The sequence below is a fragment of the Grammomys surdaster genome, unplaced genomic scaffold (assembly GCF_004785775.1).
Source record: "Grammomys surdaster isolate TR1022 unplaced genomic scaffold, NIH_TR_1.0 135, whole genome shotgun sequence".
NCBI classification, from domain to species: domain Eukaryota; kingdom Metazoa; phylum Chordata; class Mammalia; order Rodentia; family Muridae; genus Grammomys; species Grammomys surdaster.
The window spans coordinates 4,868,281-4,894,524 of record NW_021604593.1 but is presented as its reverse complement, the minus strand read 5'-3'; the positions used below and the strand labels follow the sequence as shown (position 1 = coordinate 4,894,524).

Here is a 26,244-nt window from a genome sequence, read left to right as displayed (position 1 = left end):
TCAGGTTCACAGTGTGATCAAAAATCTTGCAACATAGTGGTCTCTACACTATGAGTGGTCTCATTGATATTCTTGCCTGTCAATGTTCACTTGATTATTTTTAGGCTCCTGATGGCCACATTTTCCTGGAAGCCTTCTCTCCAGTTTACAAATATGCCCAAGACTTCCTGGTGGCAATTGCAGAGCCAGTGTGCCGGCCTACTCATGTACATGAATACAAGCTAACTGCCTACTCCCTGTATGCAGCTGTCAGTGTTGGGCTGCAAACCAGTGACATCACTGAGTACCTCAGAAAGCTCAGTAAGACTGGAGTTCCTGATGGAATTATCCAGTTTATTAAGGTGAGTTGCTAGCAACTATAACTATTTTGATAATGTGGCAGGGATGTGCTCAGGTACTTACTATATGTTGCCATGAAAATGTCTGATTTGTATTCCCTGTGATAGCAAAATAGCTTCTTGCTTAGCTGCTGCTGCTTTAGATCCAGCCATGATTCTGGCTGAGACCATGCTTTCTGTGAGTTGCTCCTAGCCATGAAGTAATAAATTCAGGTCCATTTTGGCCAGGGTTACTTGGAAAATCAGCTCTAAATAGATGGTGCCATAGACTGCATTTACATATTGAAATCTTAACCCCAGTATACCTGTGGTTAGTAAGATTAAATGAGGTCATAAGTATCTCCTAATCCAGAATACTTGTCTTTATTAGTACTTATAAAGTTGTCATAAGTCCCTTCTTCATGGGACTATGTAGAGAGAAGGTGACTGTCTGCTAGCCAGGAGACATTACCACAACCTGAATTAACTGGTCCTGGTCCACTGATTCTGAGCAGTTAGAACTCTGAGAACATAAATTTTTATTGTGGAATTTTGGTGGTTGGCTATTACAGGAAGTGAGCTCCGTATAAGGTAAATACTTACTTAAGATTCATGGTAAGTTAAGTGTATTAGGGCAGGTCAAAACTTGAAATGTTGAAGTGGAGAGAGTTCTGTGGGAACAGCACATGGAGATAGGTGAATATTATTCACAGAAGACGGGAGAGTAGTTTTTGTTACTATTGGCTAATCTGAAAGAACTCCAAATTAGATTTCCTGTCTGGAAGCAGAAGAGTGTACCATGAGCATCTGCTCCCAGAGAAGCTTTGGAGCTCTGCAGAGTTCTCTGTTCTTGTGATGCAGAATGATGCTGAAGGAGAAAGCACCAGGGCTTGGCCCAGCCTTGGGGTACATGATCTGAAGGATGGTAGTAGTGTTGGCAATGCTCTGGGGCTCTGAGGGGCAGCTCAAAATCTCAGTAACAAGTTATGGTGAACATCTAAACCACTGGATCCCTTCCAGCTGATTGGGGATTTAAGCTTTATTCTCTGCCACCAAGAGGCTTACATTGTTCTGGCAAGGTGGCACATGCCTCTTAGTTCCAGATGTATAGGGAGGAAGATTGTAAGTTCAAGGCTAGCTGGTTAGTTTCTAACTTGTCTCGACATTTAAAAGTAGAGGTGTTGGTTGTTAGGGATGTAGCTTCGTGGTCCTGAGTTCTTTAGTCATGGAGATGAGAACATTGGTGTGAAGGTGTAAATAAGCGTTTATGATATTTGAACTTTTAAGTTTTTTTAAGATTTTAAACAGTGTTTTGTAAACAAAAAGCGAGGCATATGAATTAGGCAAAAGGATGGGGTTTATCCCTAAAATATGGAGGTCAGTGGACAAAAGCTCCCTTTCAGCAGCTGTGGCTGTGCATGACATTTTCCAAAAGTAAACTTGGCTCTTCATCTGGTTGTGCTGAAAAACAGTAGGAGTTGGCATGTTCCGAGCACTGACTTTGCCTGCCTCTTGGTGTTCCCTCTGTTTGCAGCTGTGCACTGTTAGCTATGGAAAAGTCAAGCTGGTTCTGAAGCACAACAGGTGAGTACTGTGCATGCCAGCTAGGAGGGAGGGCGGGGGAGGGCTAGGCTCACACTCTGCTTGAGACAAAGATGGAATGTTGAGGGAATACGGGAAGGAAAAGGAGTCCCTCCTGCTGATAATCAGGAATTCTGGAGGTAACATTTCCAGTGATGATTGCCTGCATACAAGCAGTAGGGGTCGCCACCCATTTTTATATAAAGATGCTTTAAAGAAGAATGTTAAAATTGCAGTGATCACACTCAATCTATAAGCATTTCTGACTTTTGAGCTTAACTGTACTCCTTCCCCAGCTGCAAACAATTTTAGGAGAATTTCACAAGGAAGGTTATTTTCACTCCTGCTGACATGCCGATTTAACTTCAAAATGAGGCTTTCCTCTGACCCTCAGCACGTTATAGCTTTGCCTATATCTCCTATCTCTGACTTGACAAAGGTTTGGGAAGAGTCATTGTGAGGCTATAATGTTCAGATTATCTAATTGAGTTACAGTTGCAGAATGTTCTGGAAATGATGTGCTAGCCAGTAGGGACTTCCTTCCTCTCCTGCTTGTAGGTACTTTGTTGAAAGTTCCCACCCTGATGTCATCCAGCATCTTCTTCAAGACCCAGTAATCCGGGAATGTCGCTTGAGGAACGCAGAGGGGGAGGCTACCGAACTCATCACAGAGACTTTTACAAGCAAATCTGCTGTGCGTGAGCTCCTGGATTTCCTGGGGGCTGGGAACTTAGGACCTTGGTTTTCCTGGACCCCAGCACTGACAGTGGCGCTGCCTTGCTGCTTCTGCCCCCTGACAGCTTTCGTTCATGGTTGGTGACAAGGTGCAATTGTGTAGAGTCTGGGCTCCTGTCTTTTACAGATTTCTAAGACGGCAGAAGGCAGTGGTGGGCCTTCTACTTCTCAGGGGGTAGATGCACAGGCCAAGTCTGACATCCCCAAAGACCTGTTTGATTTTTATGAGCAAATGGACAAGGATGAGGAGGAGGAGGAAGAGACACAGACAGTATCCTTTGAAGTTAAGCAGGTTAGTGACTGCTTCCTGGTTACCAGTATCACCTTGTGTCAGCACCCTCTACTCTGAGATAAAGGGATTCCTGTACATTTCTAGTTTGGTTCTTACCAGTGTAAGCCATGACATTCTCCTGGGGGAGTTATGGCCTGAGAGTCCTGTGGCCTGGGAAGGTGCTCTCCATAGGATCCATTTTGGTTCCCTGGGTTCAATCCTTAGTATCGTGTAAACTGGGTGTGGTAGTATGAATCACAGCCCTGAAAGATTGAGGACAGGAGGAGTCAGCAGTTCAGGGTCATCCTCCACTACACAGAGAATTTAAGGTTGGCCTGGAATAAATGAGACTTGTCTCACAAAAACCAAAACAAGAAAAAAAACAACTAACTAAACAAAAATTCATTTTGACTGTGTTACTAGTTTGTCCTGCTTTTCTGTGCTAACCTGGTTGTTAGCCAGCAAGATCTGAAATTGTATACATGTAGATAAAGCTCCAGGTTTTGATCATGAAGCCTTTTTGAATGTTGTCTTGGACACTTTTGGAGTTGAGATTACCAAGCATCCTTCCTGCCGGCTCCTAGGAAATGATTGAGGAGCTCCAGAAGCGCTGCATCTGCTTAGAGTACCCTCTGTTGGCAGAATATGACTTCCGGAATGACTCTCTCAACCCTGATATCAACATTGACCTGAAGCCCACAGCTGTGCTCAGACCCTATCAGGAGAAGAGCCTGCGTAAGATGTTTGGGAATGGGCGTGCGCGCTCAGGAGTCATTGTTCTTCCCTGTGGTAAGTGAGGCTTGAGTGAAGAAGCCTCCATCTTTGTCTGCTGGCTGCCTTCTGCCTGGTTTGCTGTGTTTCCCTTGTAGCACATTGCCTTAAATGGCCAAGGGCACTTACTCATTCAGGATTTGACTGATGCTTATTGAAGTGCTTGCTTTGTGCAGCTCTTGGTCTAGGCCAGTGGTCCTCAACCTTCCTAATGCTGTGACCCTTTAATATAGTTCGTTATGTTGTAGTGACCCCCAACCGTAAACTTATTTTTGTTGCTACTTCATAACTGTAGTTTTGCTACTGTTATGAATTGTAATGTAAATATGATATTCAGGATGATCTTATGTGACCCCTGTGAAAGGGTCATTCAATCCCTAAAGGAGTTGAAACCCACAGGTTGAGAGGCACTGGTCTGGACCCTGTGGGGATCAGATCTTATTCAGCTTGTGTAGAGAATGACTATAAATATCCCTGCTAAGACAACTATGAAGGTTCTTCCTGATAATGGAGCGGTCAAAGAAAATTGGAGCACAGTGTGAGGGGCAGCAGTGCTGATGGGGAGCTGCTGGGGGTATAGCATAGAGTCTTCTCTGTGACGTCAGCGTGACAAGTGTGAATTTGGAGGCTGCTGAGCCCAGAAGTGTTGCTTGTTTCTAGATGGCAAGACTGGGGAAAGACAGTACATGCATGTGTGCGTGCGTGTGCGGGCGCGCACACACACACACACACACACACACACACACACACAGTCATGTACATGTATACACTCGGGCACATCTCTCTGTCAGACTTCACAGTTTCAAGTGGTATCAGGTCTAGCTAGGTTCAAAGCCACAACAGATTCATCTGGGAACACCACCCCAGACAGTTTTCAGAGATGGCTTCTGCCTTGAGTTCTCTTCATAAAGCTTTAAGGGTCATGTCAGAGTGAGGGCAGGGTGATTGTTGAACACTTTGATTATTTTCACCTTAGTCTTCAAGGGGAAGGTGATACTAAAGTAACTGCAGGAATTTTATCTTCTCTGACTTTGCCAGGAGCACTTTGTGCATATGTAAGCCTTGGTTGTCCTGTTAGTTTGAAGCTGCCACTTGCCTAGAGTGTATGCTGGGCCCGTGTGCCCATGGGCAAAATGCTCCTTGCTCCAGCCTTCTTTAAAATGATGGTAGCAGGATTATCTTTTTCATTGTTGGTTCTAACATTTCACCATTTTAAGTAAGACACATATAAGAAGCTGCCGACATGTCCGTTTCTATTCTCACAAACGTGTGCCAAGTGGGTCATTTCTTTATGAGGAGAACAACCTGAAGCAGTAAGTGCCTCCCACACTAGGTGTGAGGACTTTGCCTACATTCTGGTGCAATTGAGCCATTCCGTACATACCTAACCTTTGTTTCAGCCTGCTTTTGGGTAGCATGACCATCTGGTTGCTTGTAGGTGCTGGGAAGTCCCTGGTCGGGGTGACTGCTGCATGCACCGTCAGAAAGCGCTGTCTGGTCCTGGGCAACTCGGCTGTGTCTGTGGAGCAGTGGAAAGCCCAGTTTAAGATGTGGTCAACCATTGATGACAGCCAGATCTGCCGCTTCACCTCAGATGCCAAGGACAAGCCCATCGGCTGTTCCATTGCCATTAGCACTTACTCTATGCTGGGCCACACCACCAAAAGGTCTTGGGAAGCTGAGAGAGTCATGGAATGGCTCAAAACCCAGGAGTGGGGCCTCATGATCCTTGACGAGGTGCACACCATTCCAGGTAAGGAGGTCAGGGGCTGACTGCTATGTAGATTAAAGCTGACTTCTGCCTGTTGGGTTGCAGGTGGCTTCTGTACATCCTACCCACTGGCTAGCAAGGCTTTGAAGTAATCATTAAGGATGGTGGGATGGAACTGTGAGGTAGTCTGCACTTGAAGACACTGGCCTAGAGAGTGATATTTTCTGCCTTCCTACATCTTGTGACTGTTGAAACTTAACTCTTAACCCATTTTTATGGTCCTGTGAAACTGAGCCAAGATCACTGTGTAACCCTAGATGATACATTCTGTTATATTTAAACGAAGCTGAATATGAGTTGTCAGTATATAAATCCTACTTTTCCAATTGAAGGCATATCTTTTTAAAAAAAAAACTACCTTAGTGATATAATTTATCTGCCACAAAAGTCACCCATTAGAAGAGTATAATCCACCAGGTTTTAGTAAATTCCTAGAGATGTACAACCCTTACCATGATCTACTTTTAGAATATCTCTTTGATTTCTATTTGTAGTCAGTCCTTATTTTCCTCTGCATTTAACCCCGGGCTGCTTTCCGACTCTCCAGATGTACCCTTTCTGGGATTTTTCATGTAAAAGAAGCAATTCATATTTCACTTTGCATAGCAGATCATCTGTGTCCTAACATTCATCAGCGATACACTCCTTTTACTGATGCATAGTGGTGTAAACAAACGGTTCTCTTTGGGTTCTGTTGGTGGTATACGTTACACTGTTTTGATTTTGAGGGATGTGATTTTATTGTGTTGCCCGGGCTGGTGTCAGACTCCTAAGCTGACATGGTCCCTCCATCTCAGCCTCCTAACTGTGACTATTAGGTATGAGTCAACATGCCAAATTAGGCAGCTCTTCCTTGAAAAAGAGAGACTAAGGAAGAACTAAGGCAGAGATTCTTCTACTTTAGAGAGGTGCTTTTTACAGAACAGTGAGAATGGGCCTACTGTTTGGGTCTTCTTGTATGAGAGCTCCTCCAGAGTCTGTAGATGTCTGAGGATAACTAGAAGTGTTACTGGGGGTGTTCATAGAAAGAAGGTCAGGTAGAGATGGGATGTCTTTGAGGAGGGAAAATGACTTGGTGCTGCCCTGTGGTGGCAAAGAACGTGACATGCTCAGACAACTCAAGGCAGCCAAGTGTCCACAGCTAAGTTCTGGGAAGATCAGTCAAGACTGGAACCCATGGCAGGTGTCAGCATCTTGTAGACCTCATAGGCATGGTGGAGATCTGGCTTATACTCTTCAGCCTCTAAGTGAGCTGCCATCTGCATGAAGGACAGAAACAGGCGGTAACCTGAGCTGAAGTGCAGGAGAGATCACTCTAGCTGTTGAGCACTTTGGGAGCAATGAAAGGAGACCCAAGAAGAGGCTTGACCCAGGGAGAACACAGTAAGATGAAGACAATCTTATTGGACATACTGCAGAACTATGAACAGGTTAGATGTGAGGTCAGAAAGAAAGCTAAGATCAAGGAAGAGGCAAAGGCTTTGGTTTGAGTGAAGGAAAGGCAGTAGGATTTTCTTTGAAATGGGGAAGCTCTGGAAACAGCATGTTTCCAGAGGACAATCAGGAGCTTGTTAGACTTTAGACATACTGATTAGTGCTGTCAGAGGATAGACACGTGCTGTGCCAGCATTTGGAGAGTGCCAAGCATCACTAGCCATCAGAGACATGGCTATTAAAGCACAAGATGCCACACTTACCCCATAGAATGGCTAAAATGGAATACTGGCATTTCTAGTGCAGAGGAGGCTCTGGAACAGAGGGATTGCTGAGTGGATGGTTACTCTGTAGGACATACTGACATTTACTATAAAATCATAGCGTTACTCATCTGTCCCATTCCTGGCCATCTTAGGAAATGAAACCAGATTTATTTAAAAATGTCTATACACAAGTGTTTCCATAGCTACTCTTCGTATTTTTCAGAATTCAGTGATCACCTGGGGATGTTAAGCTGGGCAGACAGTGGCACATCTGTACACTGGAACACAGCTTGGCAGTAAAGAAGAGTGAGTGCACCAGAGCTTGTGTTTCAGGGCATGGTGCTGAAAGAAACATGGTCAGACTTATTTGACCTTCTCAAAAAGATACCATGCTGGTGAACTGGCCAGCACTCAAGGGCACTAAAGGACAGCATTAGACAGTTTTGAGGGAGTGGTGGATTGATCTATGTCCTGATTTTGATGTAGACATACAAATCTATGCGTGTATTAAAATTTATAGAACTGATCCCCCCTCCCTGTAGAGTTAACTTTTACTTTGAGATAATTTAGAAACTCAACTTTAAAGAGTATAGGTATCAGACTTGCCAGGATTAAAGCTGATGGTGTAGAAAGTCATAGCTTGTGGATGGATTTCAGGTTGTTCTGTGGTGAAGCCTGGGAAGGCTGAGGCATTCTCCCTGAGAGTGTACGTAATACATGCCACTGTTCAGGTGATGCAGATAGAGCTCGTAGCGTGCTCTCCGCTCTCTGGTCTCCTTCACAACCTTACTGCGTCTAAACAGAAACTGGGATCTGAGTTCAAGCTTTGCTCTGGTTTGAGTGTGTTGTGTAGGAGTTCATATTTTGTAGACATTTCTGAGAAATAGTGGAGTGTTTAAGACAAGGGCTTTAGTCATGTGTCTCACCCACAGAAGGGATTTGTTCTCTTCTGAGATGCCAAGTAGCTCCTGCAAGAACCAGTAGCTATAGAGAGCCACCCTGGCTTCCAAAGTCCACGGGAACCTTTCTGCATGTGTGCTGCCGTCTGCTGTGAGGCGTACAAAAGCCCACACAGGTGGGTCCCCTGATCGCAGACTTTAATGTGCATTTGTTATGACAACAGAGGATGAACTAATAACATTCTAAGCCCCTATTGACTGACAATCCAGCCCCAAGAGCTGCTCTTAAACAGAGATGAGAGCAAAGTAGTAGATTGGTTGTAGATCCTATGTTTACTACGTTGGATCCAGGAGTGTGCTGCATCTCTGAGATCTTGAAAGATAGAGATTGCTGTTTCCTTTTAGAGGTCTTTTCAAAGGAACCCTGGTGGGCCATTTTATTAATACATTTGTGTTGTAATGAACTGGAGAGATAGCTCAGTTAGGACAGTGCTGGCCTAACACACATAGACCTCTGGGTTTGATCCCCAGTGTCACATAAACAAGGCATAGTGACACATATCTTTAAGCCTGGAATGAAGGAGGATCAGGAGTTCCAGGTCATCCTTGGTCACGTAGAGAGTTCTTGTCCAGCCTGGGCTACATGAGACACTGCCTCCCACCTGCAGCCCCCCCCCCCCCCCCCTCCGGAAGAAGAAATTGAGTTGGGGCACTCGGGGGGGTTAATTCTTCCAATGTGGAAGGTGCTATGCTAGGTCTACTACTGTTTTAATGAGAATTTATTGAGCACCTTTTAAGTTCACATCCTGTGCTTGGCATTAGAGATACAGAGGTACAATTGAGTCATCTCAAATGGACTTTGGACTTAGCTTTACGTAATAGTGATTCGAGCTCCACCCAGAGTGAGGACATGCCTCCATTTATATAAACTTCAAGGAGAAGGCAGATGTTTCTTTGGCATCAGAAGTCAGGGTACTGGTCTCCTCAAGGAAGAGGGCTACCATTGACAGAGGGGTAATGGGAGACTTGTGGGATGCTTGGTGCTTTGTCTGTGACAGCGAAGCTGTCCTCTGCACAGCATGTCTCCCTTACCTGGGACAGTCATGGCAGATGCTGGAAGCAGACTAGGGAAATGCAGTAGTGGCTGGAAGTCCAGATCAGGTCCTACTTTGTCCCTGATACCTGATCTGCCTCCCATGCCCACAGTGTGTTGTTCTTGTTGCCTGGGCCTCTAACGCACTCTTACTAAGGGAAGCCTGGGATCCTTTGGTATTGCTCTTCTGGGCCAGCAGTCTTTGCTCAGAGATAACCTTGAGAGAAACTTTTGCTTGTGCCTTGTTTTGTGTTTGGAATAGTTTTTGTTGTGTTCGAAGATGTAAGTTTTCACAGTTGTTAAGCATTAGTGTGTATGAAATTTAAAGTTAGCTGCTTACTTGGGATATGATCACCCTGTCATTCTATGGCTCTTGTGTTTGATCTGTCTTTTGGAAGATTCTGGCCTTTTCATCTTCTGGTTGGGTTTCTTTTTGAAGGATCACTGGCCTCCTCTTTAATTATAAGATAAGCATGAGTCATGTGTGAGAGGGTAGTGAAGGTTGAAGCCAGGCTTTATGCCTGTGAAGTGTATGGTCTTCCACTGAGCCAGACCTACAGCTCCACCACACAGACAGTTTGCCCACATTTGGAAAGGCAGGCGAGCCAGGTTTTATTGAGAAATAGAGTAACAGCTCCTGTCAGGGGTGGGAGTGAGCTGTCTCCAAACCACTGGAGGAAGCTTTTATATTTACTTACTTACTTATTTTCAGGGAGGGCATGTGCATGCCATGTCTAGTGTGTGGAGGTCAGCAGGAGTTGGTTCTGTCTTTCTACCACATGGATCTCTGACTCTGAATTTAGGTCATCAGGTTTGGCAGCAAGTGTCTTTGCCTGCTGAGCTATCAATCACACTAGTCCCCCAACACAAAACATATTAACCTACCAAAGTGTTACAGATTTTTAAAGCTGTGGCCATGGAACCTACAAATTAGAGGACCAGAGTTCAAGTCCCAAAGCCCCCCCACATAAGCTGGCTTGCTAGGGTGCTATCTATAACCTTAGCACTCCTGTGGGAAGGTGGGAGTTGACAGTATAAGCCCTGCATGCGGCTGCAGTGCACCACTAGAGGAGCCTGCCCCAAACAAGGTGAGGACCGATGCCTGAGACTATGCACGCTGCAGCATGTCGGTGCCTACATTCACATACAAGCACATACAGACACATTACATGCCCGTGCAAGAGTTTTAAAGGTTGTATCCAGTTTATGTGTTTATTTGATAATCAGGAATTATAACAATCAAAGCAAAAGAAGGCAATGAAAGATGCCTCTTGATGAAAGTAAGTAATGAAGGGGTCTCACTCTGTAGTCCTGGCTATACTGGAACTAACTGCATAGAGCAGGCTTGTCTTGAACTCCCTTCCCTGCTTCTGCTTTCAGAGTGCTGAGATTAAAGGGCTGTACCACACACCTGTTTAACTGGTGTCTTTAGAAGAGGGACAGGTACGGAGGAGGCTGAGCCTTGCCATTCCCATGGGCTCTGTTTGCTCTCTGCTTTGCATGGAGATTGTAGTAAGCAGAGAAGAGCTGGCTTTCTCTCTGTCCCTCATCCCAGATTCCCTACCTGTAACCTGGGGATAGGCTTCAGCCTGAGTAATTTGTGTGGCTTGGAGGCAAGTCATATTTGCTTGACAGTGTTGACAAATGCTGGCATTTGTGAGTTTGGAACTCCCTGAGGTCATTTGTCCTTTCTTCTTTCTATCTTTGAACAGGTCTAAAACCATGGTGAAATATTGTTGCCTTGTCCTTCTTCTCTGGAACCAGACTTCAGCTCTCTAGTAGCAAGGCTACCCATAGGGCACCACAGACCAGTGCCAAGTTGCAAGCTGCGTGGGACCTTGTCAGTGTAGACAGTGATGATGTTTCTTTTCTTCTTGCAGCCAAGATGTTCCGGCGGGTGCTGACCATTGTGCAGGCTCACTGTAAGCTTGGTTTGACTGCAACCCTTGTCCGGGAAGATGACAAAATTGTTGACTTAAATTTCCTGATTGGGCCCAAGCTTTATGAAGCCAACTGGATGGAGCTGCAGAACAATGGCTATATCGCCAAAGTGCAGTGTGCTGAGGTATTTGCTCCCTGGTGGTGTGTGAAGTAAGGGCTCCTCCCATGGGAAGATCCAGTGGGGATCTTCTGATAAATTCCTCCTGGGCAGACAAGCAGGTCAGAACCCAGTCTCAGTGAGCATGTTGCACTGTAGTCACCTGGTAGGTGAGCCACACTTGATAGCAGAGTACACTGAGATCCTCTGTCTCTGTCATATGGTTAAGTTAGCGAGCTGGCGCAGACTATGCCTCTGCATAGTTCACGCCCTGCTGCCCACCTTCACCCTGAAGGATTGCCGCTGCAGCAGCTTCTGAGGTCAACCACTTAGGCTAATTTCAGTGCCAGAGTCCCAGAAATTGGTCTTTATGGTATTATTTCTGAGAACACATTTTTCTAATACTGTTTTTAGTGAAGGAATGACAAAACCATCCATCTTAGCACTTTAAAATGGCTGCCACTCAATAGCTAGAGTAGGGTAGCCTCTGGGAAATGGACATGTGATTGAGATGAGTTTGAGAAAATAACCCTCTCATAAGTGTGTCTGTTAGCAGCGTAGTGTTGCTGCTCATTGCCTGACAGCACTTCCCTCCTTTCTCTCCTGCCCCACAGGGCAGTCACTGGTATGGAACTTGTGTTATACTTGTCAATCACCCTACCCACTGAGCCATCCTGCCAGCCCTGCAGAGTTTTCTTGATTATGCATGTAGCTATAGTTCATTCCTTTGAATTATTCAAAGATTCCTTTGAATCTTTCATATGATGTTCCCCAGTTTGATACATAGCAATAGAAAACTCTTTTTAATATTGATAGATATTATTTTACTTATATTATAATAATTATAAAATTTAATCTTATATTTAAAGTGTTTTTGTAAGTGCTTTTGTTACTTGTTTCGTGACAAAGCCCTTGTCTAGCATGTGCAAGAGAGACTTTGGGTTCATCTCCTGCACACACAGAAACAAATTAAGACACATTTATTAGAGTATAATTTGTGGGTGAGGATTGGGGTTCAAGGAACAGGAAGGTGTTGAGGATAATATTTAAAACGACATGGTCTAATCTGGCTTGTTCTTATGGGGCCACCATGTTCCTGACTAGACAAGGCCTGAGGCCAAGAGCAGCGGTGAGAGGCATGCCACTGCTCGGCTCTGACCGCGGCTCAGGACGACTAGAAGCACTGGCCCTGGCACCCACCGGACGCCAGCGTGGGAGATGGCTCTGCCAATCTACCACACTGTCTCCACAAAGCTTGGCTGATCCCCAGACAATAGCCACCATCCACGTGGTACCTGGTAGAAATGAGACTCTAACGTTTAATTATTATCCAAAGGCTTTATACATTTGGAAATGTTCAATTAACAAGATGCCCACACAATTAGCGTTGTTACCCAATACCTAACCTAGATATTATAACTACCTTAGACTGCTGGAGACAAACACACACATCCTTAGCCATCTTTCCCTCCCTCGTTCCTCTCCCTCGCTCCTCCTCTTCCTTCTCCCCCTTTCTCTCCGCTCCTCCCACATTAGCTCCTCCCAAATTACCGAGCTTTATTGTAAAATGTAGTGGGGAAATATCCCACTACAGGGAAGAATGAGAGCTCCTATCACCAGGATGCTGCCTGGTAACACAGATGCTGCTGCATGCACGGGAACATAGGTGCTGCATGCACGGGAACCTAGATGCTGCCTGGGAGCATAGCTGCTGCGTGCACGGGAACATAGTAGCAAAGGACTTTGCACTTCCAGGAGAGTCTGATGTGCTGCTGGCCCTCCAAGAAGAGGAGTACTGGAGCAGTACTGGTCTGTGGTGCTGTGGTCTCAGTGGAGGGGCTGCTGGCTTCTTACACTAGCAGCTCACTGAAAACAGTTACCTGGATAGTACTGCATTTAAAAATCATTGTTAAGTTAGTTGCAGGTCAATATGGAGTATTAATTTTTTATTTTTAAAGTTTTTTTGTTTGTATGAGTGGTTATGTGCATGTGTGTCTGTATAGCACATGCTTTCAGTGCCCTTGAAGGCCAAAAGAGGACACTGGATTCCCTGAGTCTGAAGTTAGACAGTTGTTAGCTGCTGTATGGGTACTGGAAATCAAATTCAGGTCCTCCAGAAGAGCAGTAAGTGGCCTTAACTGCTGAGCTGTCTCTCCAGCCACTATTTTATTTTTTATTAAAGTATAATTATATCATTCTTTCCCTTTTCTCCCCCTAACCGTTCTAAACTCCACTCCATGCTTCTCCCTCTAAAATTTATGGCCTCTTTTTGAGGTTTTTATACAATTCTGGGTAGTAACCCTCTGTCATGTATAGCTTTCAGAAATTCTCTCCCACGTGCAGGGCTTCCTCCTCACTCAGCTGATTGTTTCTTGGCTGTTCAGAAGCTCTTTAGTTTTATGAAGTCTCACTTGTCAGTTGTTGGACCTAAGTTTTAGGCAGATGGAGTCCTATTTGGGAAGTTCTTTTCCTACCCACTGTCCTGTGGTGCGTTCTCTAGCAGCTGCAGTTCCAGTTTCACACTTAGGCCTTTGGTCCATTTGGGGTTAAGTTTTGTGCAGGGTGGTAGATACAGGTCTAATTTCATTCTTCTGCATGTGGACATCTGTTTCCCCAGCACTGTTTGATGATGATATTTTTCTTGCAGCATGTTTTTGGCATCTTCATCCAGTAAGAGGTGGCTGTAGTTATATGTTCTCGTCTTTGGTTTTGTTACATTGGTTTGCATGTCTGCTTTGGTGCCAGTACCATACTGTCTTTATTACTATTGCTGTGATGTCTTGAAGTCTGGGATGGTGAGTTCTCAGCATTACTCTTTCTTCTCAGGATTACTTGGGCTATCTAGGGTCTTTTCTGGTTCTATTATATAAGAAACATAGGATATCTTTTTCTGAAGAAATGTGGGGATTTTAATTGGGATTACATTGAATCTGTTCATTGCTTTTGGTAGAAATGGCCATTTTTACAATATTAATTCTCATCTCATGAGCTCGGGATGGTCTTTCAGTTTTCACTGTCTTCCTCAACCTCATCCTTCAGTGATTTAATGTTCTCACTTCCCTGGTTAGGTTTATTCCTAGATAGATACTTTATTTTCTTTGAAGCTGTGGTGAATGGGAGTGTGTCTGTCCATGGTCTCTTTCTCTGTATGTTAGTGGTGCATAGAAGAGCTATTCATTTTTGCAAGTTGATTCTGTATCCCGACACTTTGCTGAAGTCATTGATTTTTAATAGAAATTTTCTGGTAGAATTTTGGGATCTCTTATATGTAATAAGGATAGTTTGCCTTCTTTTCCTAGTAGGAAATTTGTGTTTCTTTAATTTCCTTCTCTTGCCTTATTCCTGTGTGTGCCTTGAAGGGTGAGGACAACCCCTGGGAATTGTTTCTCTCTTATTACCTTGTGGAGTTGAAGAATCAAACTCGGGTCAGTAGGCCTTTTACAGACGTAAGCACCTCTGCTTGTTTAGCCGTTCCGCTGGCACCTGAATTTCTTTTTCCTAAGCTAATGGTGCTAAATGAAAGAGCATCAAAAGTCCTTAATGGTGTGATGATTTGTTTGTAAAGTGACCCCTATTCATTCCTTATCTTATTGCATCTCAGGTTTGGTGCCCGATGTCTCCTGAGTTCTACCGAGAGTATGTAGCGATCAAAACAAAGAAACGAATCCTGTTGTACACCATGAATCCCAACAAGTTCAGAGCCTGCCAGTTTCTCATCAAGTTCCATGAAAGGAGGAATGACAAGATTATTGTCTTTGCTGACAATGTATTCGCCTTGAAGGAATATGCCATTCGGCTGAACAAGTGAGTGGTGCCTCCTGATCCCTTCTTAGAGGATGGCAAGTGCCTGTCTCTGCGCTCTCAAAAACTCCCTGGGACCTGACAGTCTCTGTTCCCTGCCCTCGTCCCAGTAACTTGCAAGGCAGAGAAGCATATAGTCAGGGTCAGAGGCTAGAAAATGTACAAAGAGGAACCTGGCCACCCTGAACTGGAGTCCAAACATTTCAGGCTAAGTGAGAACAGGGATAGAGTTGAAGCCAGACCTATGGTCCAGGAGAAGTGGGTGGGGAAGGGGAGAGACTAGTGTTAAGTGTACTTGCTTTTCTCATCACTATGACCAAATGCCTGACAGAGTCAGCATAAGGGAAGACAGGTTTGGTTGGGCGCATGTTTCAGGGGTGTAGTGTGCTGTGACGGTGAGCAGCTTCCTGCCCGTTTCCTACATGGTTCCCTGGAACGAGCCACTTTCAACTCGTTTCTGTTTCCTTTTTTGCTTTCTAGCTGATAGCTTTTGTGACAGTTTTTGGATTGTCACTGTTGAAAGCCTGTTAACTTCCTACTGTGAGAGCTGAGGCTTCACTTTCTCTCTTAGCACTCGACACTCCTCCTCCTCACAGAACAGAACGAGCTGTGGGTTAAGCTAATAGTCAGTGTTGTGTGGGTCTGATGGTGCCATTGTTGTCCAGGCAGTTTTACAGTATATTATGGTTGCATTTTATGAATGCAGTTTGTTTTTCATGGAATTTTTTTCTTGCTTTGGTTTTCTGTATGTTAATTCTCAAACTTATGTTTTATAAGCATGGGTTCCCTCTCAGTGACATCATGGGAACTCCCAGTTCCTTTTCTTTGCCTGTTGGGCTCATGCACATCATTCTCTGGTTCTCCTCTAGCCTAGCTAGGGTTAGAGATGTCCCTGATGCCACCAGAGAGCTCTCTGTGGACACTGTCTTATAATAAATCTCCCTGACCGGTTTCTTGCATTGGAACCTCTGTTGCCTGGTCTCAATTTGTGTTTTGTTGGAACACATGACCTGGCAGGTTTGAAGGAGGAAAAGTTTGTCATCTTTGAATTCTCTGTTTCCCCTGTTACCTGTTTCTCCCTTGAACCTGACTTCCTTCTCCAGTTCCCCTTTCTTATCACCCGCATCCCCCTTCTTCCCAGCATGATTTATTTTCTTGCGTTTGAAGTAATACTGTGGACTCTGGGCCTGGCTTCATTCTTAGCTTATGGTGGAAGCCCTGGTACATGGCAGAGAATCTCCAGGTATTTTGTTCTTCCCGTCTCGATAGTAAAAGAGTGTGCTTCACTGTAGTTCAGTGCAGGAGAGTGATGGGCAAGGCAGCAGAGGGAACAGTGGAGTCTGACAGATCACATTCCCAGCTGTGTGACCTCAGGAAGGGGATTTGCTTCTCTGAACCTCTTTTGCCTCCTGGTCACATTGACCTGCAGCACTTATTGAAGAGAGAGCTTGTGCCTGTTATCTTATGTGTTCTCCAAATGACAGGTTCTCATCATGGAGGGTTGACACCCTTCTGTTCCATTTTCTGTATAGGAGAAGCCTCAGAATCCAAGTGCCTGCAACCGTATGAGCAATTTTCCAGATGATAGAGGAATTGCCAGTGGAATTCCTAAAGCCTGTTCCAATGTGTGCGGCTTCCTAGCCGGTCTCCCAACATGCTGACAGAAAATGCTAGGGGGCTTATAGGGAGGGTCCTGGCTTCTCATGGGGCCAGGGACAGGCTGCTGACATCTGGGCTGACCAAAGGCCACCTGTCTGCATGCACAGCTGTCACAGCCTCCACACAGATGCGACACTTGATTGCAGGCATGCTAAGGGGTATGCTACAGTGGTAATGCTACATGGAACAGAAGCAGCAGTGGGCTGTGGCCCAGGCTTTGGATGCTATTCTGGGCTCCTGGTCTTCAGTTGCGGGGTATAAACTGGGAACCTGCAGTCTGCCTTTTACATTTTTTATGAGATACCCAGCTTAGTGGTGTGTCCAGAGTACCCAATGCTTTTCCTATTATCATTATTGTCACTAAGAAGCCACAGAAACAGGCCACTAGTATGCTCAGACAAAAAGCAAGGGAATGGCTCCTATCTGCATTGGGGAATGGGCAGCAAGATTATCAGGTAGCCTTTGCCCTCTGGTGGAAAGCTGAAAACAAAAGAGGATATTGAGCTAAGTGTTGAGGGAGAGTGCTGAGAAGCAGCGAGGCTGGTGAAGGGATGCCTGCAAGTGTCATTCTCAGCTGTGATCAGCCTGTGGTTGGGATGCAGCAGTGTTTCTTGGATGCTTTCACTGTGTGAAATCAAGGATTCTGCTTGCTGTAGATTGTGCCTAGAGCCACAGGCATTGAAGCAGGAAGAGCAAGGACTCACGTGGTGTGTGGGGTTGTTTTTCTTGCCTCAGTGCTTTGCTGTCCTTGAATCCAAGGTCATTGGGTATAGGACAGAAACACTTGGTGCCTTCATCCTTTTGGTGGTGGTAGTTTGGTTTGGTTTTCCTTTTGAGGTAAAAAGACACACGCCTTTAATCCCAGCACTTGGGAGGCAGAGGCAGGCAGATGTCTGAGTTCGAGGCCAGCCTGGTCTACAGAGTGAGTTCCAGGACAGCCAGGGCTACACAGAGAAACCCTGTCTTGAAAAACCAAAAAAAAAAAAAAAAAAAAAAGATTCTTCTCTCATACAGTATATTTTGATTAGTTTCACCTCCCTCTGCTGCTCCCAGTCCCTCCCTATCTCCCTTCCCCTCCACATCCACTCCCTTTCTGTTTGTCATTATTAAAGAGCAGACTTCTGAGAGAGAATAATCAGACATGACTATTAAATATATTAAGATAAAACAAAAACCACATCAAGGCTGGACAAGTGTGTCTTCATCCTTCGTTAGAGAGAAGACAGGTCAGGTAGGCAGACATCCTAAGTGTCTGTCATGTTGTCTTAGTTCCTTTTCTAGGCTGTGATAAGATACTGTGAATTATAAAAAGTGTTTAATTTGGGCTAATGGTTTCAGAGTTAGCATTCATGGTGGTGGAGCATGACAGCAGTAACAGCCGAGAGCTCACATCTTGATCCTCAAGACAGGGAGGGAGAACAAACGAGTGAGCAGGAGCGAGCACTGGGAATAATAGGAGTCTTCTGAAGCCTCAAAGCCTGCCTTTAGTGACGCACCTCCTCTAACAAGGACACATTTCCCATCCTTCTCAAACAGTTTCACCAACTGGGGACCAAGTACTCAAACGTATGTACTGGTGGAGCCATTTTCATTCAAACCAGAGTCAAGCAGGAGTCTGTCCTTAAGGAAAGGACACAGACACAAACTCAGGCAAAGATGCCAAGCTTGCACCCTGCTTTAGTGACCTTGAAGGCCCAGGCGAGAAGTCAGGGCTTTGTAGCAAAAGCAGTTTCTAATTGCCCATGTGTGATTCTTGGTTGTTTCTAAAACTTCCTGCTCTTCTCTAGACCTTATATCTATGGGCCCACGTCCCAGGGGGAAAGGATGCAGATTCTCCAGAACTTCAAGCACAACCCCAAAATCAACACCATCTTCATCTCCAAGGTACGTGGTGCAGGCTGGTGGAGCAGTGCTGCACTCTTCCTGGGGCCTGGGAGGTGCACTGAGCTCTGGGATGGTGGCTCATTATGCTGGAGGCCTTCCTGTGTGTGCCTGGGTCCTGTGAGAGATAGCTTACACATTAACTGTAAGGGCTTTTTGCTTCTCAGGTTTGTCCCACTGTTTCCTGGAATATAGGGACTTAAATTTTATTTCCTTTACAGAAAGCATTACGTGTGTTTTCTACTCCGGCAAAAGCAGGTATTGGATGAGGCTTCCTTTTTGGAGCTGGAGATGCTGAGTATTTGGGAAGCTTCTGTCCTGGGCCTTGATGGGCCTTGATGGTGAGGGACCAGTGCCACAATGGCCTTGGGTAGGCCCAGCTTGAGCATGACATCAGTGCCACCATTAAAGTCTCTTTTCCAATGTGAGTGCCCCTGCATTTAAGGTGTAGATGCTCAGAATTGAGACTTCATCTTGGTTGGTTTTTCCTTTGATGAGTATGAAGAATCCTCCCTATCTCTTGATTATCTTTGGTTGACAGTATATTTTATTATTGGCTATTAGAATGGCTGTTCCAGCTTGGTTCTTGGTACTGTTTGTTTGCAAAACCTTTTTCTAGCCCTTTACTCTGGGGTAATGTCGTCTTTGTTGCTGAAGTCTGTTTCTTGTATACAGCAGAATGCTGGATCCTGTTTACATGTCCACTCTGTTAGCCTATGTTATTTTATTGGTGAGTTGAGTCCATTGATGTTGAGAAATATTAATGCCCAATGAGTGTTAATTCCTGTTATTTTGTTGTTGTTGGTGGTAATGTGTGTGTGATTCTCTTCTTTTGGGTTTATTGTGAGGTGATTAATTATGTTCTATTGTGTGTAGTTTCCCTCCTTGTGTTGGGGTTTTCTTTTTAGTATACTCTGTAGGGATGGATTAGTAGATACTGTTTAAATTTGGTTTTGTCATGGAATATCTTGGTTTCTCTATCTATGAGATTGAGAGTTTTGCTGAGTATAGTAGTCTGGGCTGGCATCTGTGATCTCGTAGGCCTTGTATGATGTCTGTCCAGGATCTTCTGGCTTTTAGTCTCTGTTGAGAAGTCAGGTGTAATTCTGATAGGTCTGCCTTTATATGTTACTTGGCCTTTTCCTCTTCCAAGTTTTAATATTCTTTGTCCTGTGCATTTAGTGTTTTGATTAACATGTGGTGGGAGGATTTTCTTTTCTGGCCCAATCTATTTGGTGTTCTGTAGGCTTCTTGTACATTTGTGACCACCTCGTTCTTTAAGTTAGGGAAGTTTTCTTCTGTGGTTTTGTTGAAGATGTTTTCTGGCCCTTTGAACCAGGAATCTTCACACTCATTTTTATTATTACTACTACTACTACTACTTATTATTATTATTATTATTATTATTATTATTATTAGGTTTGGCCTTTTCATTGTGTCCTGAATTTCCTGGATATTTTGGGTTAAGAACTTTTTACACTTGGCATTCTCTTTGACTGATGTATCAGTTTCTTCTATGGTGTCTTCTACATCTGAGATTCTCTCTTCTGTCTCTTGTATTCTGTTGGTGATGCTTGTATCTGTAGCTCCTGACCTCTTTCCTAGGTTTTCCATCTACAGGATTGCCTCCATTTGTGTTTTCTTTATTGGTTCTATTTCCATTTTACTTTTTGCTTCATTTTGTTCATTTCCTTCATTTGTTTGACTGTGTTTTCCTGTATTTCTTTAAGAGAATTATTTACGTCCTCTTTAAAAGCCTCTTTCATCTTCATGAAATGGGATTTAAGGTCACAGTCTTGCTCCTTAAGTGTGTTAGGGTATGCAGGGCTTGCTGTAGTAGGAGAGCTGGGTTCTGAAGGTGCCACATTGCACTGGCTTATGTTCTTGCACTTGTCTTTCACCATCTATTTGTCCTGGGTGTCTCAGGCTGCAGCAGGCCTCCCAGGAGGTAGGTGGAACTGTGTGTCCCAGGTTAGAGCAGGTCTTCTGAGAGGGAAACCAAGCTGTGGGAATGAGGGTCGAATTGCTAAGTGCAGGTGGAGGTGAGATGGAGCTCTGACTGGGCTCTGTGGGGTCCCAGCAGGTGATGTATCGGGGTGGGGGTCTCACCTGTGTCTCTGGTTAGAGCAGACCTCCTGGGAGACAGGCAGGGCTATGGAGTAGGGCACAACTCTGCAAGTGCAGACCTGAAGGGAGATGGAGCTCCAGAAGTCTCTTTTGTCATAATTAAATCATTATATAAGAGCAGAAAAGTTTGTATATGCAACTCAGATGTTTTAAGCAGCATTTGTTTGTGTTGCAAGGGGCAATGGAAGCATAGTGCCAAGTGTATGTGTTGTGTGTTTAGAACCAGAGCTATAGTGAGATTATACATTTGATTAAACATTCAGAAATCTTTAAAATTGTTTAATTACACTTATCTCTTTGGGGGAGGGGTGACACAAGTGTGCCATGTTGTGTGTGTGGAGGTGAAAGGACAGCTTGTGGGGTCTGCTTCTCTCTTTTTACTTCATGGAGTCTCAGGGATTGAACTTAGGACTTTAGGCTTGGAAGCCAGCACCTTCCTGCTGAGTCACCTCAGGTGCTGCAACCCATAGTCAGAATCAGGTGAAGGTAGAACTGAAGTCTAGAAGACTTGAGTGTTCCCATGTCTAGTAGTTGTGGCTGGGAAAGCAGGCATGGAGAGACAGGTCTTATAGAGATAGGCTGAAACGCCAAGCTGAGGAGCTGGCCCTCAAAGAGGGTCTCTGTGGCAGTGCTCTCCTTTGCATGCTGTCCCACCTGTGCTGCGGCACTTCCCAGTGGGCATCAAGTAAGACAGGTTTTTATACAGATCCGTTTCTGAAGCAAAAAGGGAAAGGTTGAGGCTGGATTCTACAGAGGCCATTCTGAGGTCCACTGTGTCTCCCCTGCATGCAGTGGCAGGACCTTACTAAGAGGAGGAAGAGGGGGTGTCTCCTTAAATGATCAGTGATCTCCAGAGCTAATGTAGACTCTCAAGCACAGATGGGGAGGTAGCTTAGTGTGAGAGCATATGCAAGAACATGCCTGAAACCCTAATTCTATCCCTAGAACTACAGAAATTTAAAATTTTAAATTCTGCACTAGTTGATTTGTTGTTGTTGTTGTTCTTACTGTTCCCTATATTAAAACTCCAGACTCATAGCTGGTTTTTTTCTATAGGTTGGTGACACATCCTTTGATCTGCCAGAAGCAAATGTCCTCATTCAGATCTCTTCCCATGGTGGCTCCAGACGGCAGGAAGCCCAGAGACTGGGGCGGGTACTCAGGGCCAAGAAAGGTAACGCTCCTTACCTCTGCTGCCACAGGCTGGGCCTGCCCACCACAGCCTCTCAGCACAGAGCTTACAACACTGGGGTGAGCTGCTGCTGCGTCCACTCACAGTTTGTTCTGCCTCAGAGTAGGGAGACCTTGGTGGGAAGGTCTTTATTCCTTCTCATGCTCCAGGGACCCACGTTCTCCATGGTAGCTTTGAATGACAGTTTTTACAGTAACTTCAGCTGCATTGGATCTGAACACCCTGTTCTGGTGTCTTCAGTACACACATAGCATATACGCACATGGACAAGCAGATACACTCATTAAATAAGAATCAAGTCTGGAGATGAGCACTGCTCTCGGAAGAGGCTCCTGACCTCCACACTTGTATTCCTCTCTGACAGCTGTCTCTGTTCCCGTTCTCACACAACTTCTTTAGTCTCTAAGGGAAGCTGCATCTTCCCTTTAAGGCCTCATGTTTCTGTCAGCATAGACCGAAGCCTTTCTGTCTGAATGTTCTCCCTTCCTCCTCGAGACCTAGTGCTGGCCTTGAGGCTCTCTCATTATAGTATCCCTCGTTCCTAAAAGGAGCTTATTTGTCTGCTTCCCTCTGTAGACCAATCACTGCTGCCTTTGATCGTCCTTTTAATGAGTCCCTAGGATCAAATTCAGGTCACCAGGCTTAGCAGCATGTGCCAGTATCCACTCAACCATCTTGCTTGTCCTCTTTGTTTCTTTTTAAATGTGTTTGTTTTTATGTTTGTGATGCTGGGGATCAAACCCAGGCCCTCTTTGTGCATGCTAGGGCAAGTCCCACGCTGCCCAGCAGGATCCTTGCCCTTTTTCTTGACTCACATAGGACAGTAATTTTGATGGCCCCCGAGTGGTCAGGGTGGCTGCACATTGCTGGAAGAGCTTGCCCTCTGCAGTGCTTGCTTCTCTCTGGGGTCCCGGTGGGTCAGGGGCTGCTGTGGATTTTCTTGTCTTTTCTCCCATTTTCCTATAGGGATGGTCGCTGAGGAGTATAATGCCTTTTTCTACTCCCTGGTGTCCCAGGACACACAGGAAATGGCTTATTCCACCAAGCGACAGAGATTCTTGGTAGATCAAGGTTACAGCTTTAAGGTATGTATTCATTTACCTTTGGTTAGGCTGTGACAGAAGTGGAGGCCCCAGCCTGGGACAACATTCAGGCAAGCTTCATGACCTGTTGTCTCTGTAAATTTCTGGGATAACACTGTGCTAGCCTGACAGTTCTGAGGTGCTAAAGGGGAAACTGCAATTAGGATGTATTGTGGAAGAGACATGTGTGTGTGTGTGTGTGTGTGTGTGTGTGTGTGTGTGTGTGTAAGAAAGTCTTTCACAGGAGTGCCTTTTAGTTGATTCCAGATCACATGTCCTTAATGTCATGCTTACATTCTAAGAAATAACTCCACCGGACATGATAGGCTATCCCATCTATGACCACAAACACAGTATGTCTTTTAGAATGGATGGCAGTCCCTTAGGAATGCTGAGTGTTTCAGGGTCTCATAACTTAAATGTGACGCTACAGATTTACAGTACTTAACCACTGCTGTTATATCAGTTGATGTTACATGGCATGATAAAGAAACAGAGGGAAAAGACACCAATAGCTGCCTAATGTACATGTCTGTGTGCTCTTAACACAACAGGACAGAAACAGCCACTGTTCAGATACATTTTCTATTGGTCTCTTTAAACATTGGTGAGATTTTCAGTATTCACCGTGATCAGAGCAGCCCTGCCATGCTTCTTTAGCTTCGAAGTGAGTTCCTTAGTCAGAGTTAATGCAACCAGGCCTATCTTTAGGTTCCTCCCTTGGGTTCCTGCCTTGACTTCCCTCAGTAATGGACTGCAGCCTGGACATGAAAGTCAGATAAACCAATTCTCCCCGACAGTTGCCTTTGGTCAGGGTACTTTATCACAGCAACAGAAAGGAAACTAGAACATCTTGCTGCTATAGAAAATCTGGTCAATTATTTTTAAATTTTTACTTTATGCGTGTGGCTGTTTTACTTGCATGTTTGTCCGTGTAGTATGTATGTGCCTAGTGCCCACGAGGCCAGACGAGGATGTTGGGTTCCCTGGAACTGGAGTTAGAGATGGCTGTGAGCCACCGTGTGAGTGCTGGGAACGGAATCTAGGTCCTCTGGAAGAACAGCCAGAGCTCTCATCTACTAGCCATCTCTAGCCCCTGTTCAGTAAATTCGTGATCTCTTGTATGAATAAAGTATTCCTTGATGGAAGCCCAAGATGCCAGGTAGTGTGTTGGAGTCCCTGTGTGTGCTTTTGCGTGTTTCCCTTTCCTCCATGGTGCAATTCCAAAGATATGAGGAGTTGTTTATTCCTCATCTGATGTGCTTATTCAGAGGTCCTTAGTCTCTGTCAAGAACCAGTAGTCAGGCTCTGGGAGGACCAGCGAAGGTGGGAAGAGGTGACAGGGAGCAGGTGCAGTGGGGATGTGGAGGCAAGAACAACAGGCTTTGCTTCCCGTTGTTCTTGTAGGTAATCACAAAGCTTGCCGGCATGGAGGAAGAGGAGCTGGCATTTTCCACCAAAGACGAACAGCAGCAGCTCCTGCAGAAGGTCCTGGCAGCCACCGACCTGGATGCAGAGGAGGAAGTGGTGGCTGGAGAGTTTGGCTCTAGATCTGGCCAGGTGAGTGAAGAGAGGTTCTCCTGTAGGACACCCACTGTATGTGGGCACATGTATACAGACATGCCATACGCTCGTGTGTGCAAACACACACACACACACAAACACACAGACACAGACACACACACACACACACACACACACACACACACACACACACCCTATGAGCATGCAAGCAAGTAGGATTGGAGGAAAACTGAAATTTTTTTGAACAACCAACCCTATTATCTTTTAGTGTGGGTTTCTTATAAATGTATTGTAAGACAGAGGGGCTCACAGTGATGGTGACTGGGGTCCTGCTTGTCCACAATGACAGCCTGCTAATGTTGGAGCCCAAGTTGAGAACCTTACAGGCTCTGGAGCTAGTAGGTGCTTTATCTGTTGGTCTGGGGTTAGCTGGCTCACCCTGCTTTCCTCAGTAAGAGAGCTCAGCCTTCGAAATGAGACTGTTGATGAACTCAAAATAGTTGAAGTATGTCAAAAACTCTAGAGGCTTCTAAAAAGACCCAGCCTCTCACATGTATTTAGTGAAGGCCTGCTGTGCCCCAGGCATGACCATGCAGTGTAATCAGCGAAAGCATCATGAGGATTATGATGATCAGGCCTTTCAAGGAGAGAAGTGAAATTGAATCAGGTGTTCCAGGAATTCCAATTTCAGAAATTTAGTGCTATTAAAGCTGAAGGGTGATCATTAGCTGGAGCAAGACAGGAAGGAAGCAGCAGTTCCTTTAGAGGTTAACCTTAGCCTGGTGTCTTCCTCTCCCCCATAGGCATCCCGGCGCTTTGGCACCATGAGCTCTCTGTCCGGGGCAGATGACACTGTGTATATGGAGTACCACTCATCCCGAAGCAAAGGCTCCACCAAGCACGTGCACCCCCTTTTCAAACGTTTCAGGAAGTGACACCCACCCTGTACTCAGGTGAAGACTGGATCTTGAAGAGTTGAAGAAAGAGACTTCTCAGTGTGATTGTTTCTGTCCAAGACTATGTCTTTTCCTATCGATGTAATGCAATACCTGTTGACTGACTGCTAGAAACCAGTGTTGGGGCTTTGACTGCCTTCATGGGTCCCAGGTTTAAAAAGGAAAGAAAGGCTGCTGTTGTTTTTTATTCAGACTTGTTAAAAGTGGATCATTTCTGTATATAAAAATTATACCACTTAAGGTACATTTGTCTTCATTTTATTGAATGAATTAAAAAATGGAATTTGGAGGTCTCTGGAACTTCAAGTTGAGAAGTGGGCACATTTTTCCATCCCTTACCCAGAGACAATCTCCAATTGATGAGCACTTGCAAATGAAAATTTAGTTTTCTCCAAGGGAGTCTGGGGGAACAAACTACTCTTAAGGGCAGGCTATCTGCCCAGCAGTAGATGCTAACAGGAAACAATCACAGCGGCCTCTTTGGAGATTCCTTGTCTCATAATGTCATGTGAGGGCTTTTCCCTCCTTTCTAAAATTTTATCTTAGTATATATTTTTTATCTTTTCTCACTTTTTACCCTACTGGTCCTCTGTGCACAAACTGTGACTATGAGATTCCTAGGATGAACAAGCGGGTCTGTGTCTTCTCTTCAGCTCTTTTTCTTGTTTTTGTTTTGTTTTATATTTTACTATTTAAAAATGGGATTTGGGCTCTGCAATATTAAATTAGCTTACTTTGAAATGTTATCGACCTAGGAGGTTTTATTATTTTACCCGCGAGAGGCTGAGAACTGGGTGATCGCTCAGTCCATGAGGCTTGCTGTGTTAGCAGTCCCACTCTGGAGCC

At 45.0% G+C, this 26,244-nt stretch overlaps 1 protein-coding gene across 1 annotated transcript in view; it reads left to right on the top strand.

Annotated features, from left to right (window-relative positions):
- Positions 1 to 26,139, top strand: part of Ercc3 (ERCC excision repair 3, TFIIH core complex helicase subunit) — a 28,313-nt gene extending 2,174 nt beyond the window's left edge. The window contains exons 3-15 of the mRNA XM_028762698.1: positions 105 to 341; positions 1,852 to 1,901; positions 2,457 to 2,592; positions 2,761 to 2,925; positions 3,489 to 3,693; positions 5,114 to 5,428; positions 11,019 to 11,203; positions 14,778 to 14,980; positions 18,424 to 18,520; positions 21,701 to 21,818; positions 22,803 to 22,921; positions 24,326 to 24,478; positions 25,246 to 26,139. Of these exons, the coding sequence (XP_028618531.1) occupies positions 105 to 341; positions 1,852 to 1,901; positions 2,457 to 2,592; positions 2,761 to 2,925; positions 3,489 to 3,693; positions 5,114 to 5,428; positions 11,019 to 11,203; positions 14,778 to 14,980; positions 18,424 to 18,520; positions 21,701 to 21,818; positions 22,803 to 22,921; positions 24,326 to 24,478; positions 25,246 to 25,377 (2,115 nt within the window). The 3' untranslated portion in view covers positions 25,378 to 26,139. The remainder of the gene's footprint in view (positions 1 to 104; positions 342 to 1,851; positions 1,902 to 2,456; positions 2,593 to 2,760; positions 2,926 to 3,488; positions 3,694 to 5,113; positions 5,429 to 11,018; positions 11,204 to 14,777; positions 14,981 to 18,423; positions 18,521 to 21,700; positions 21,819 to 22,802; positions 22,922 to 24,325; positions 24,479 to 25,245) is intronic.
- Positions 26,140 to 26,244: the final 105 nt, after the last annotated feature.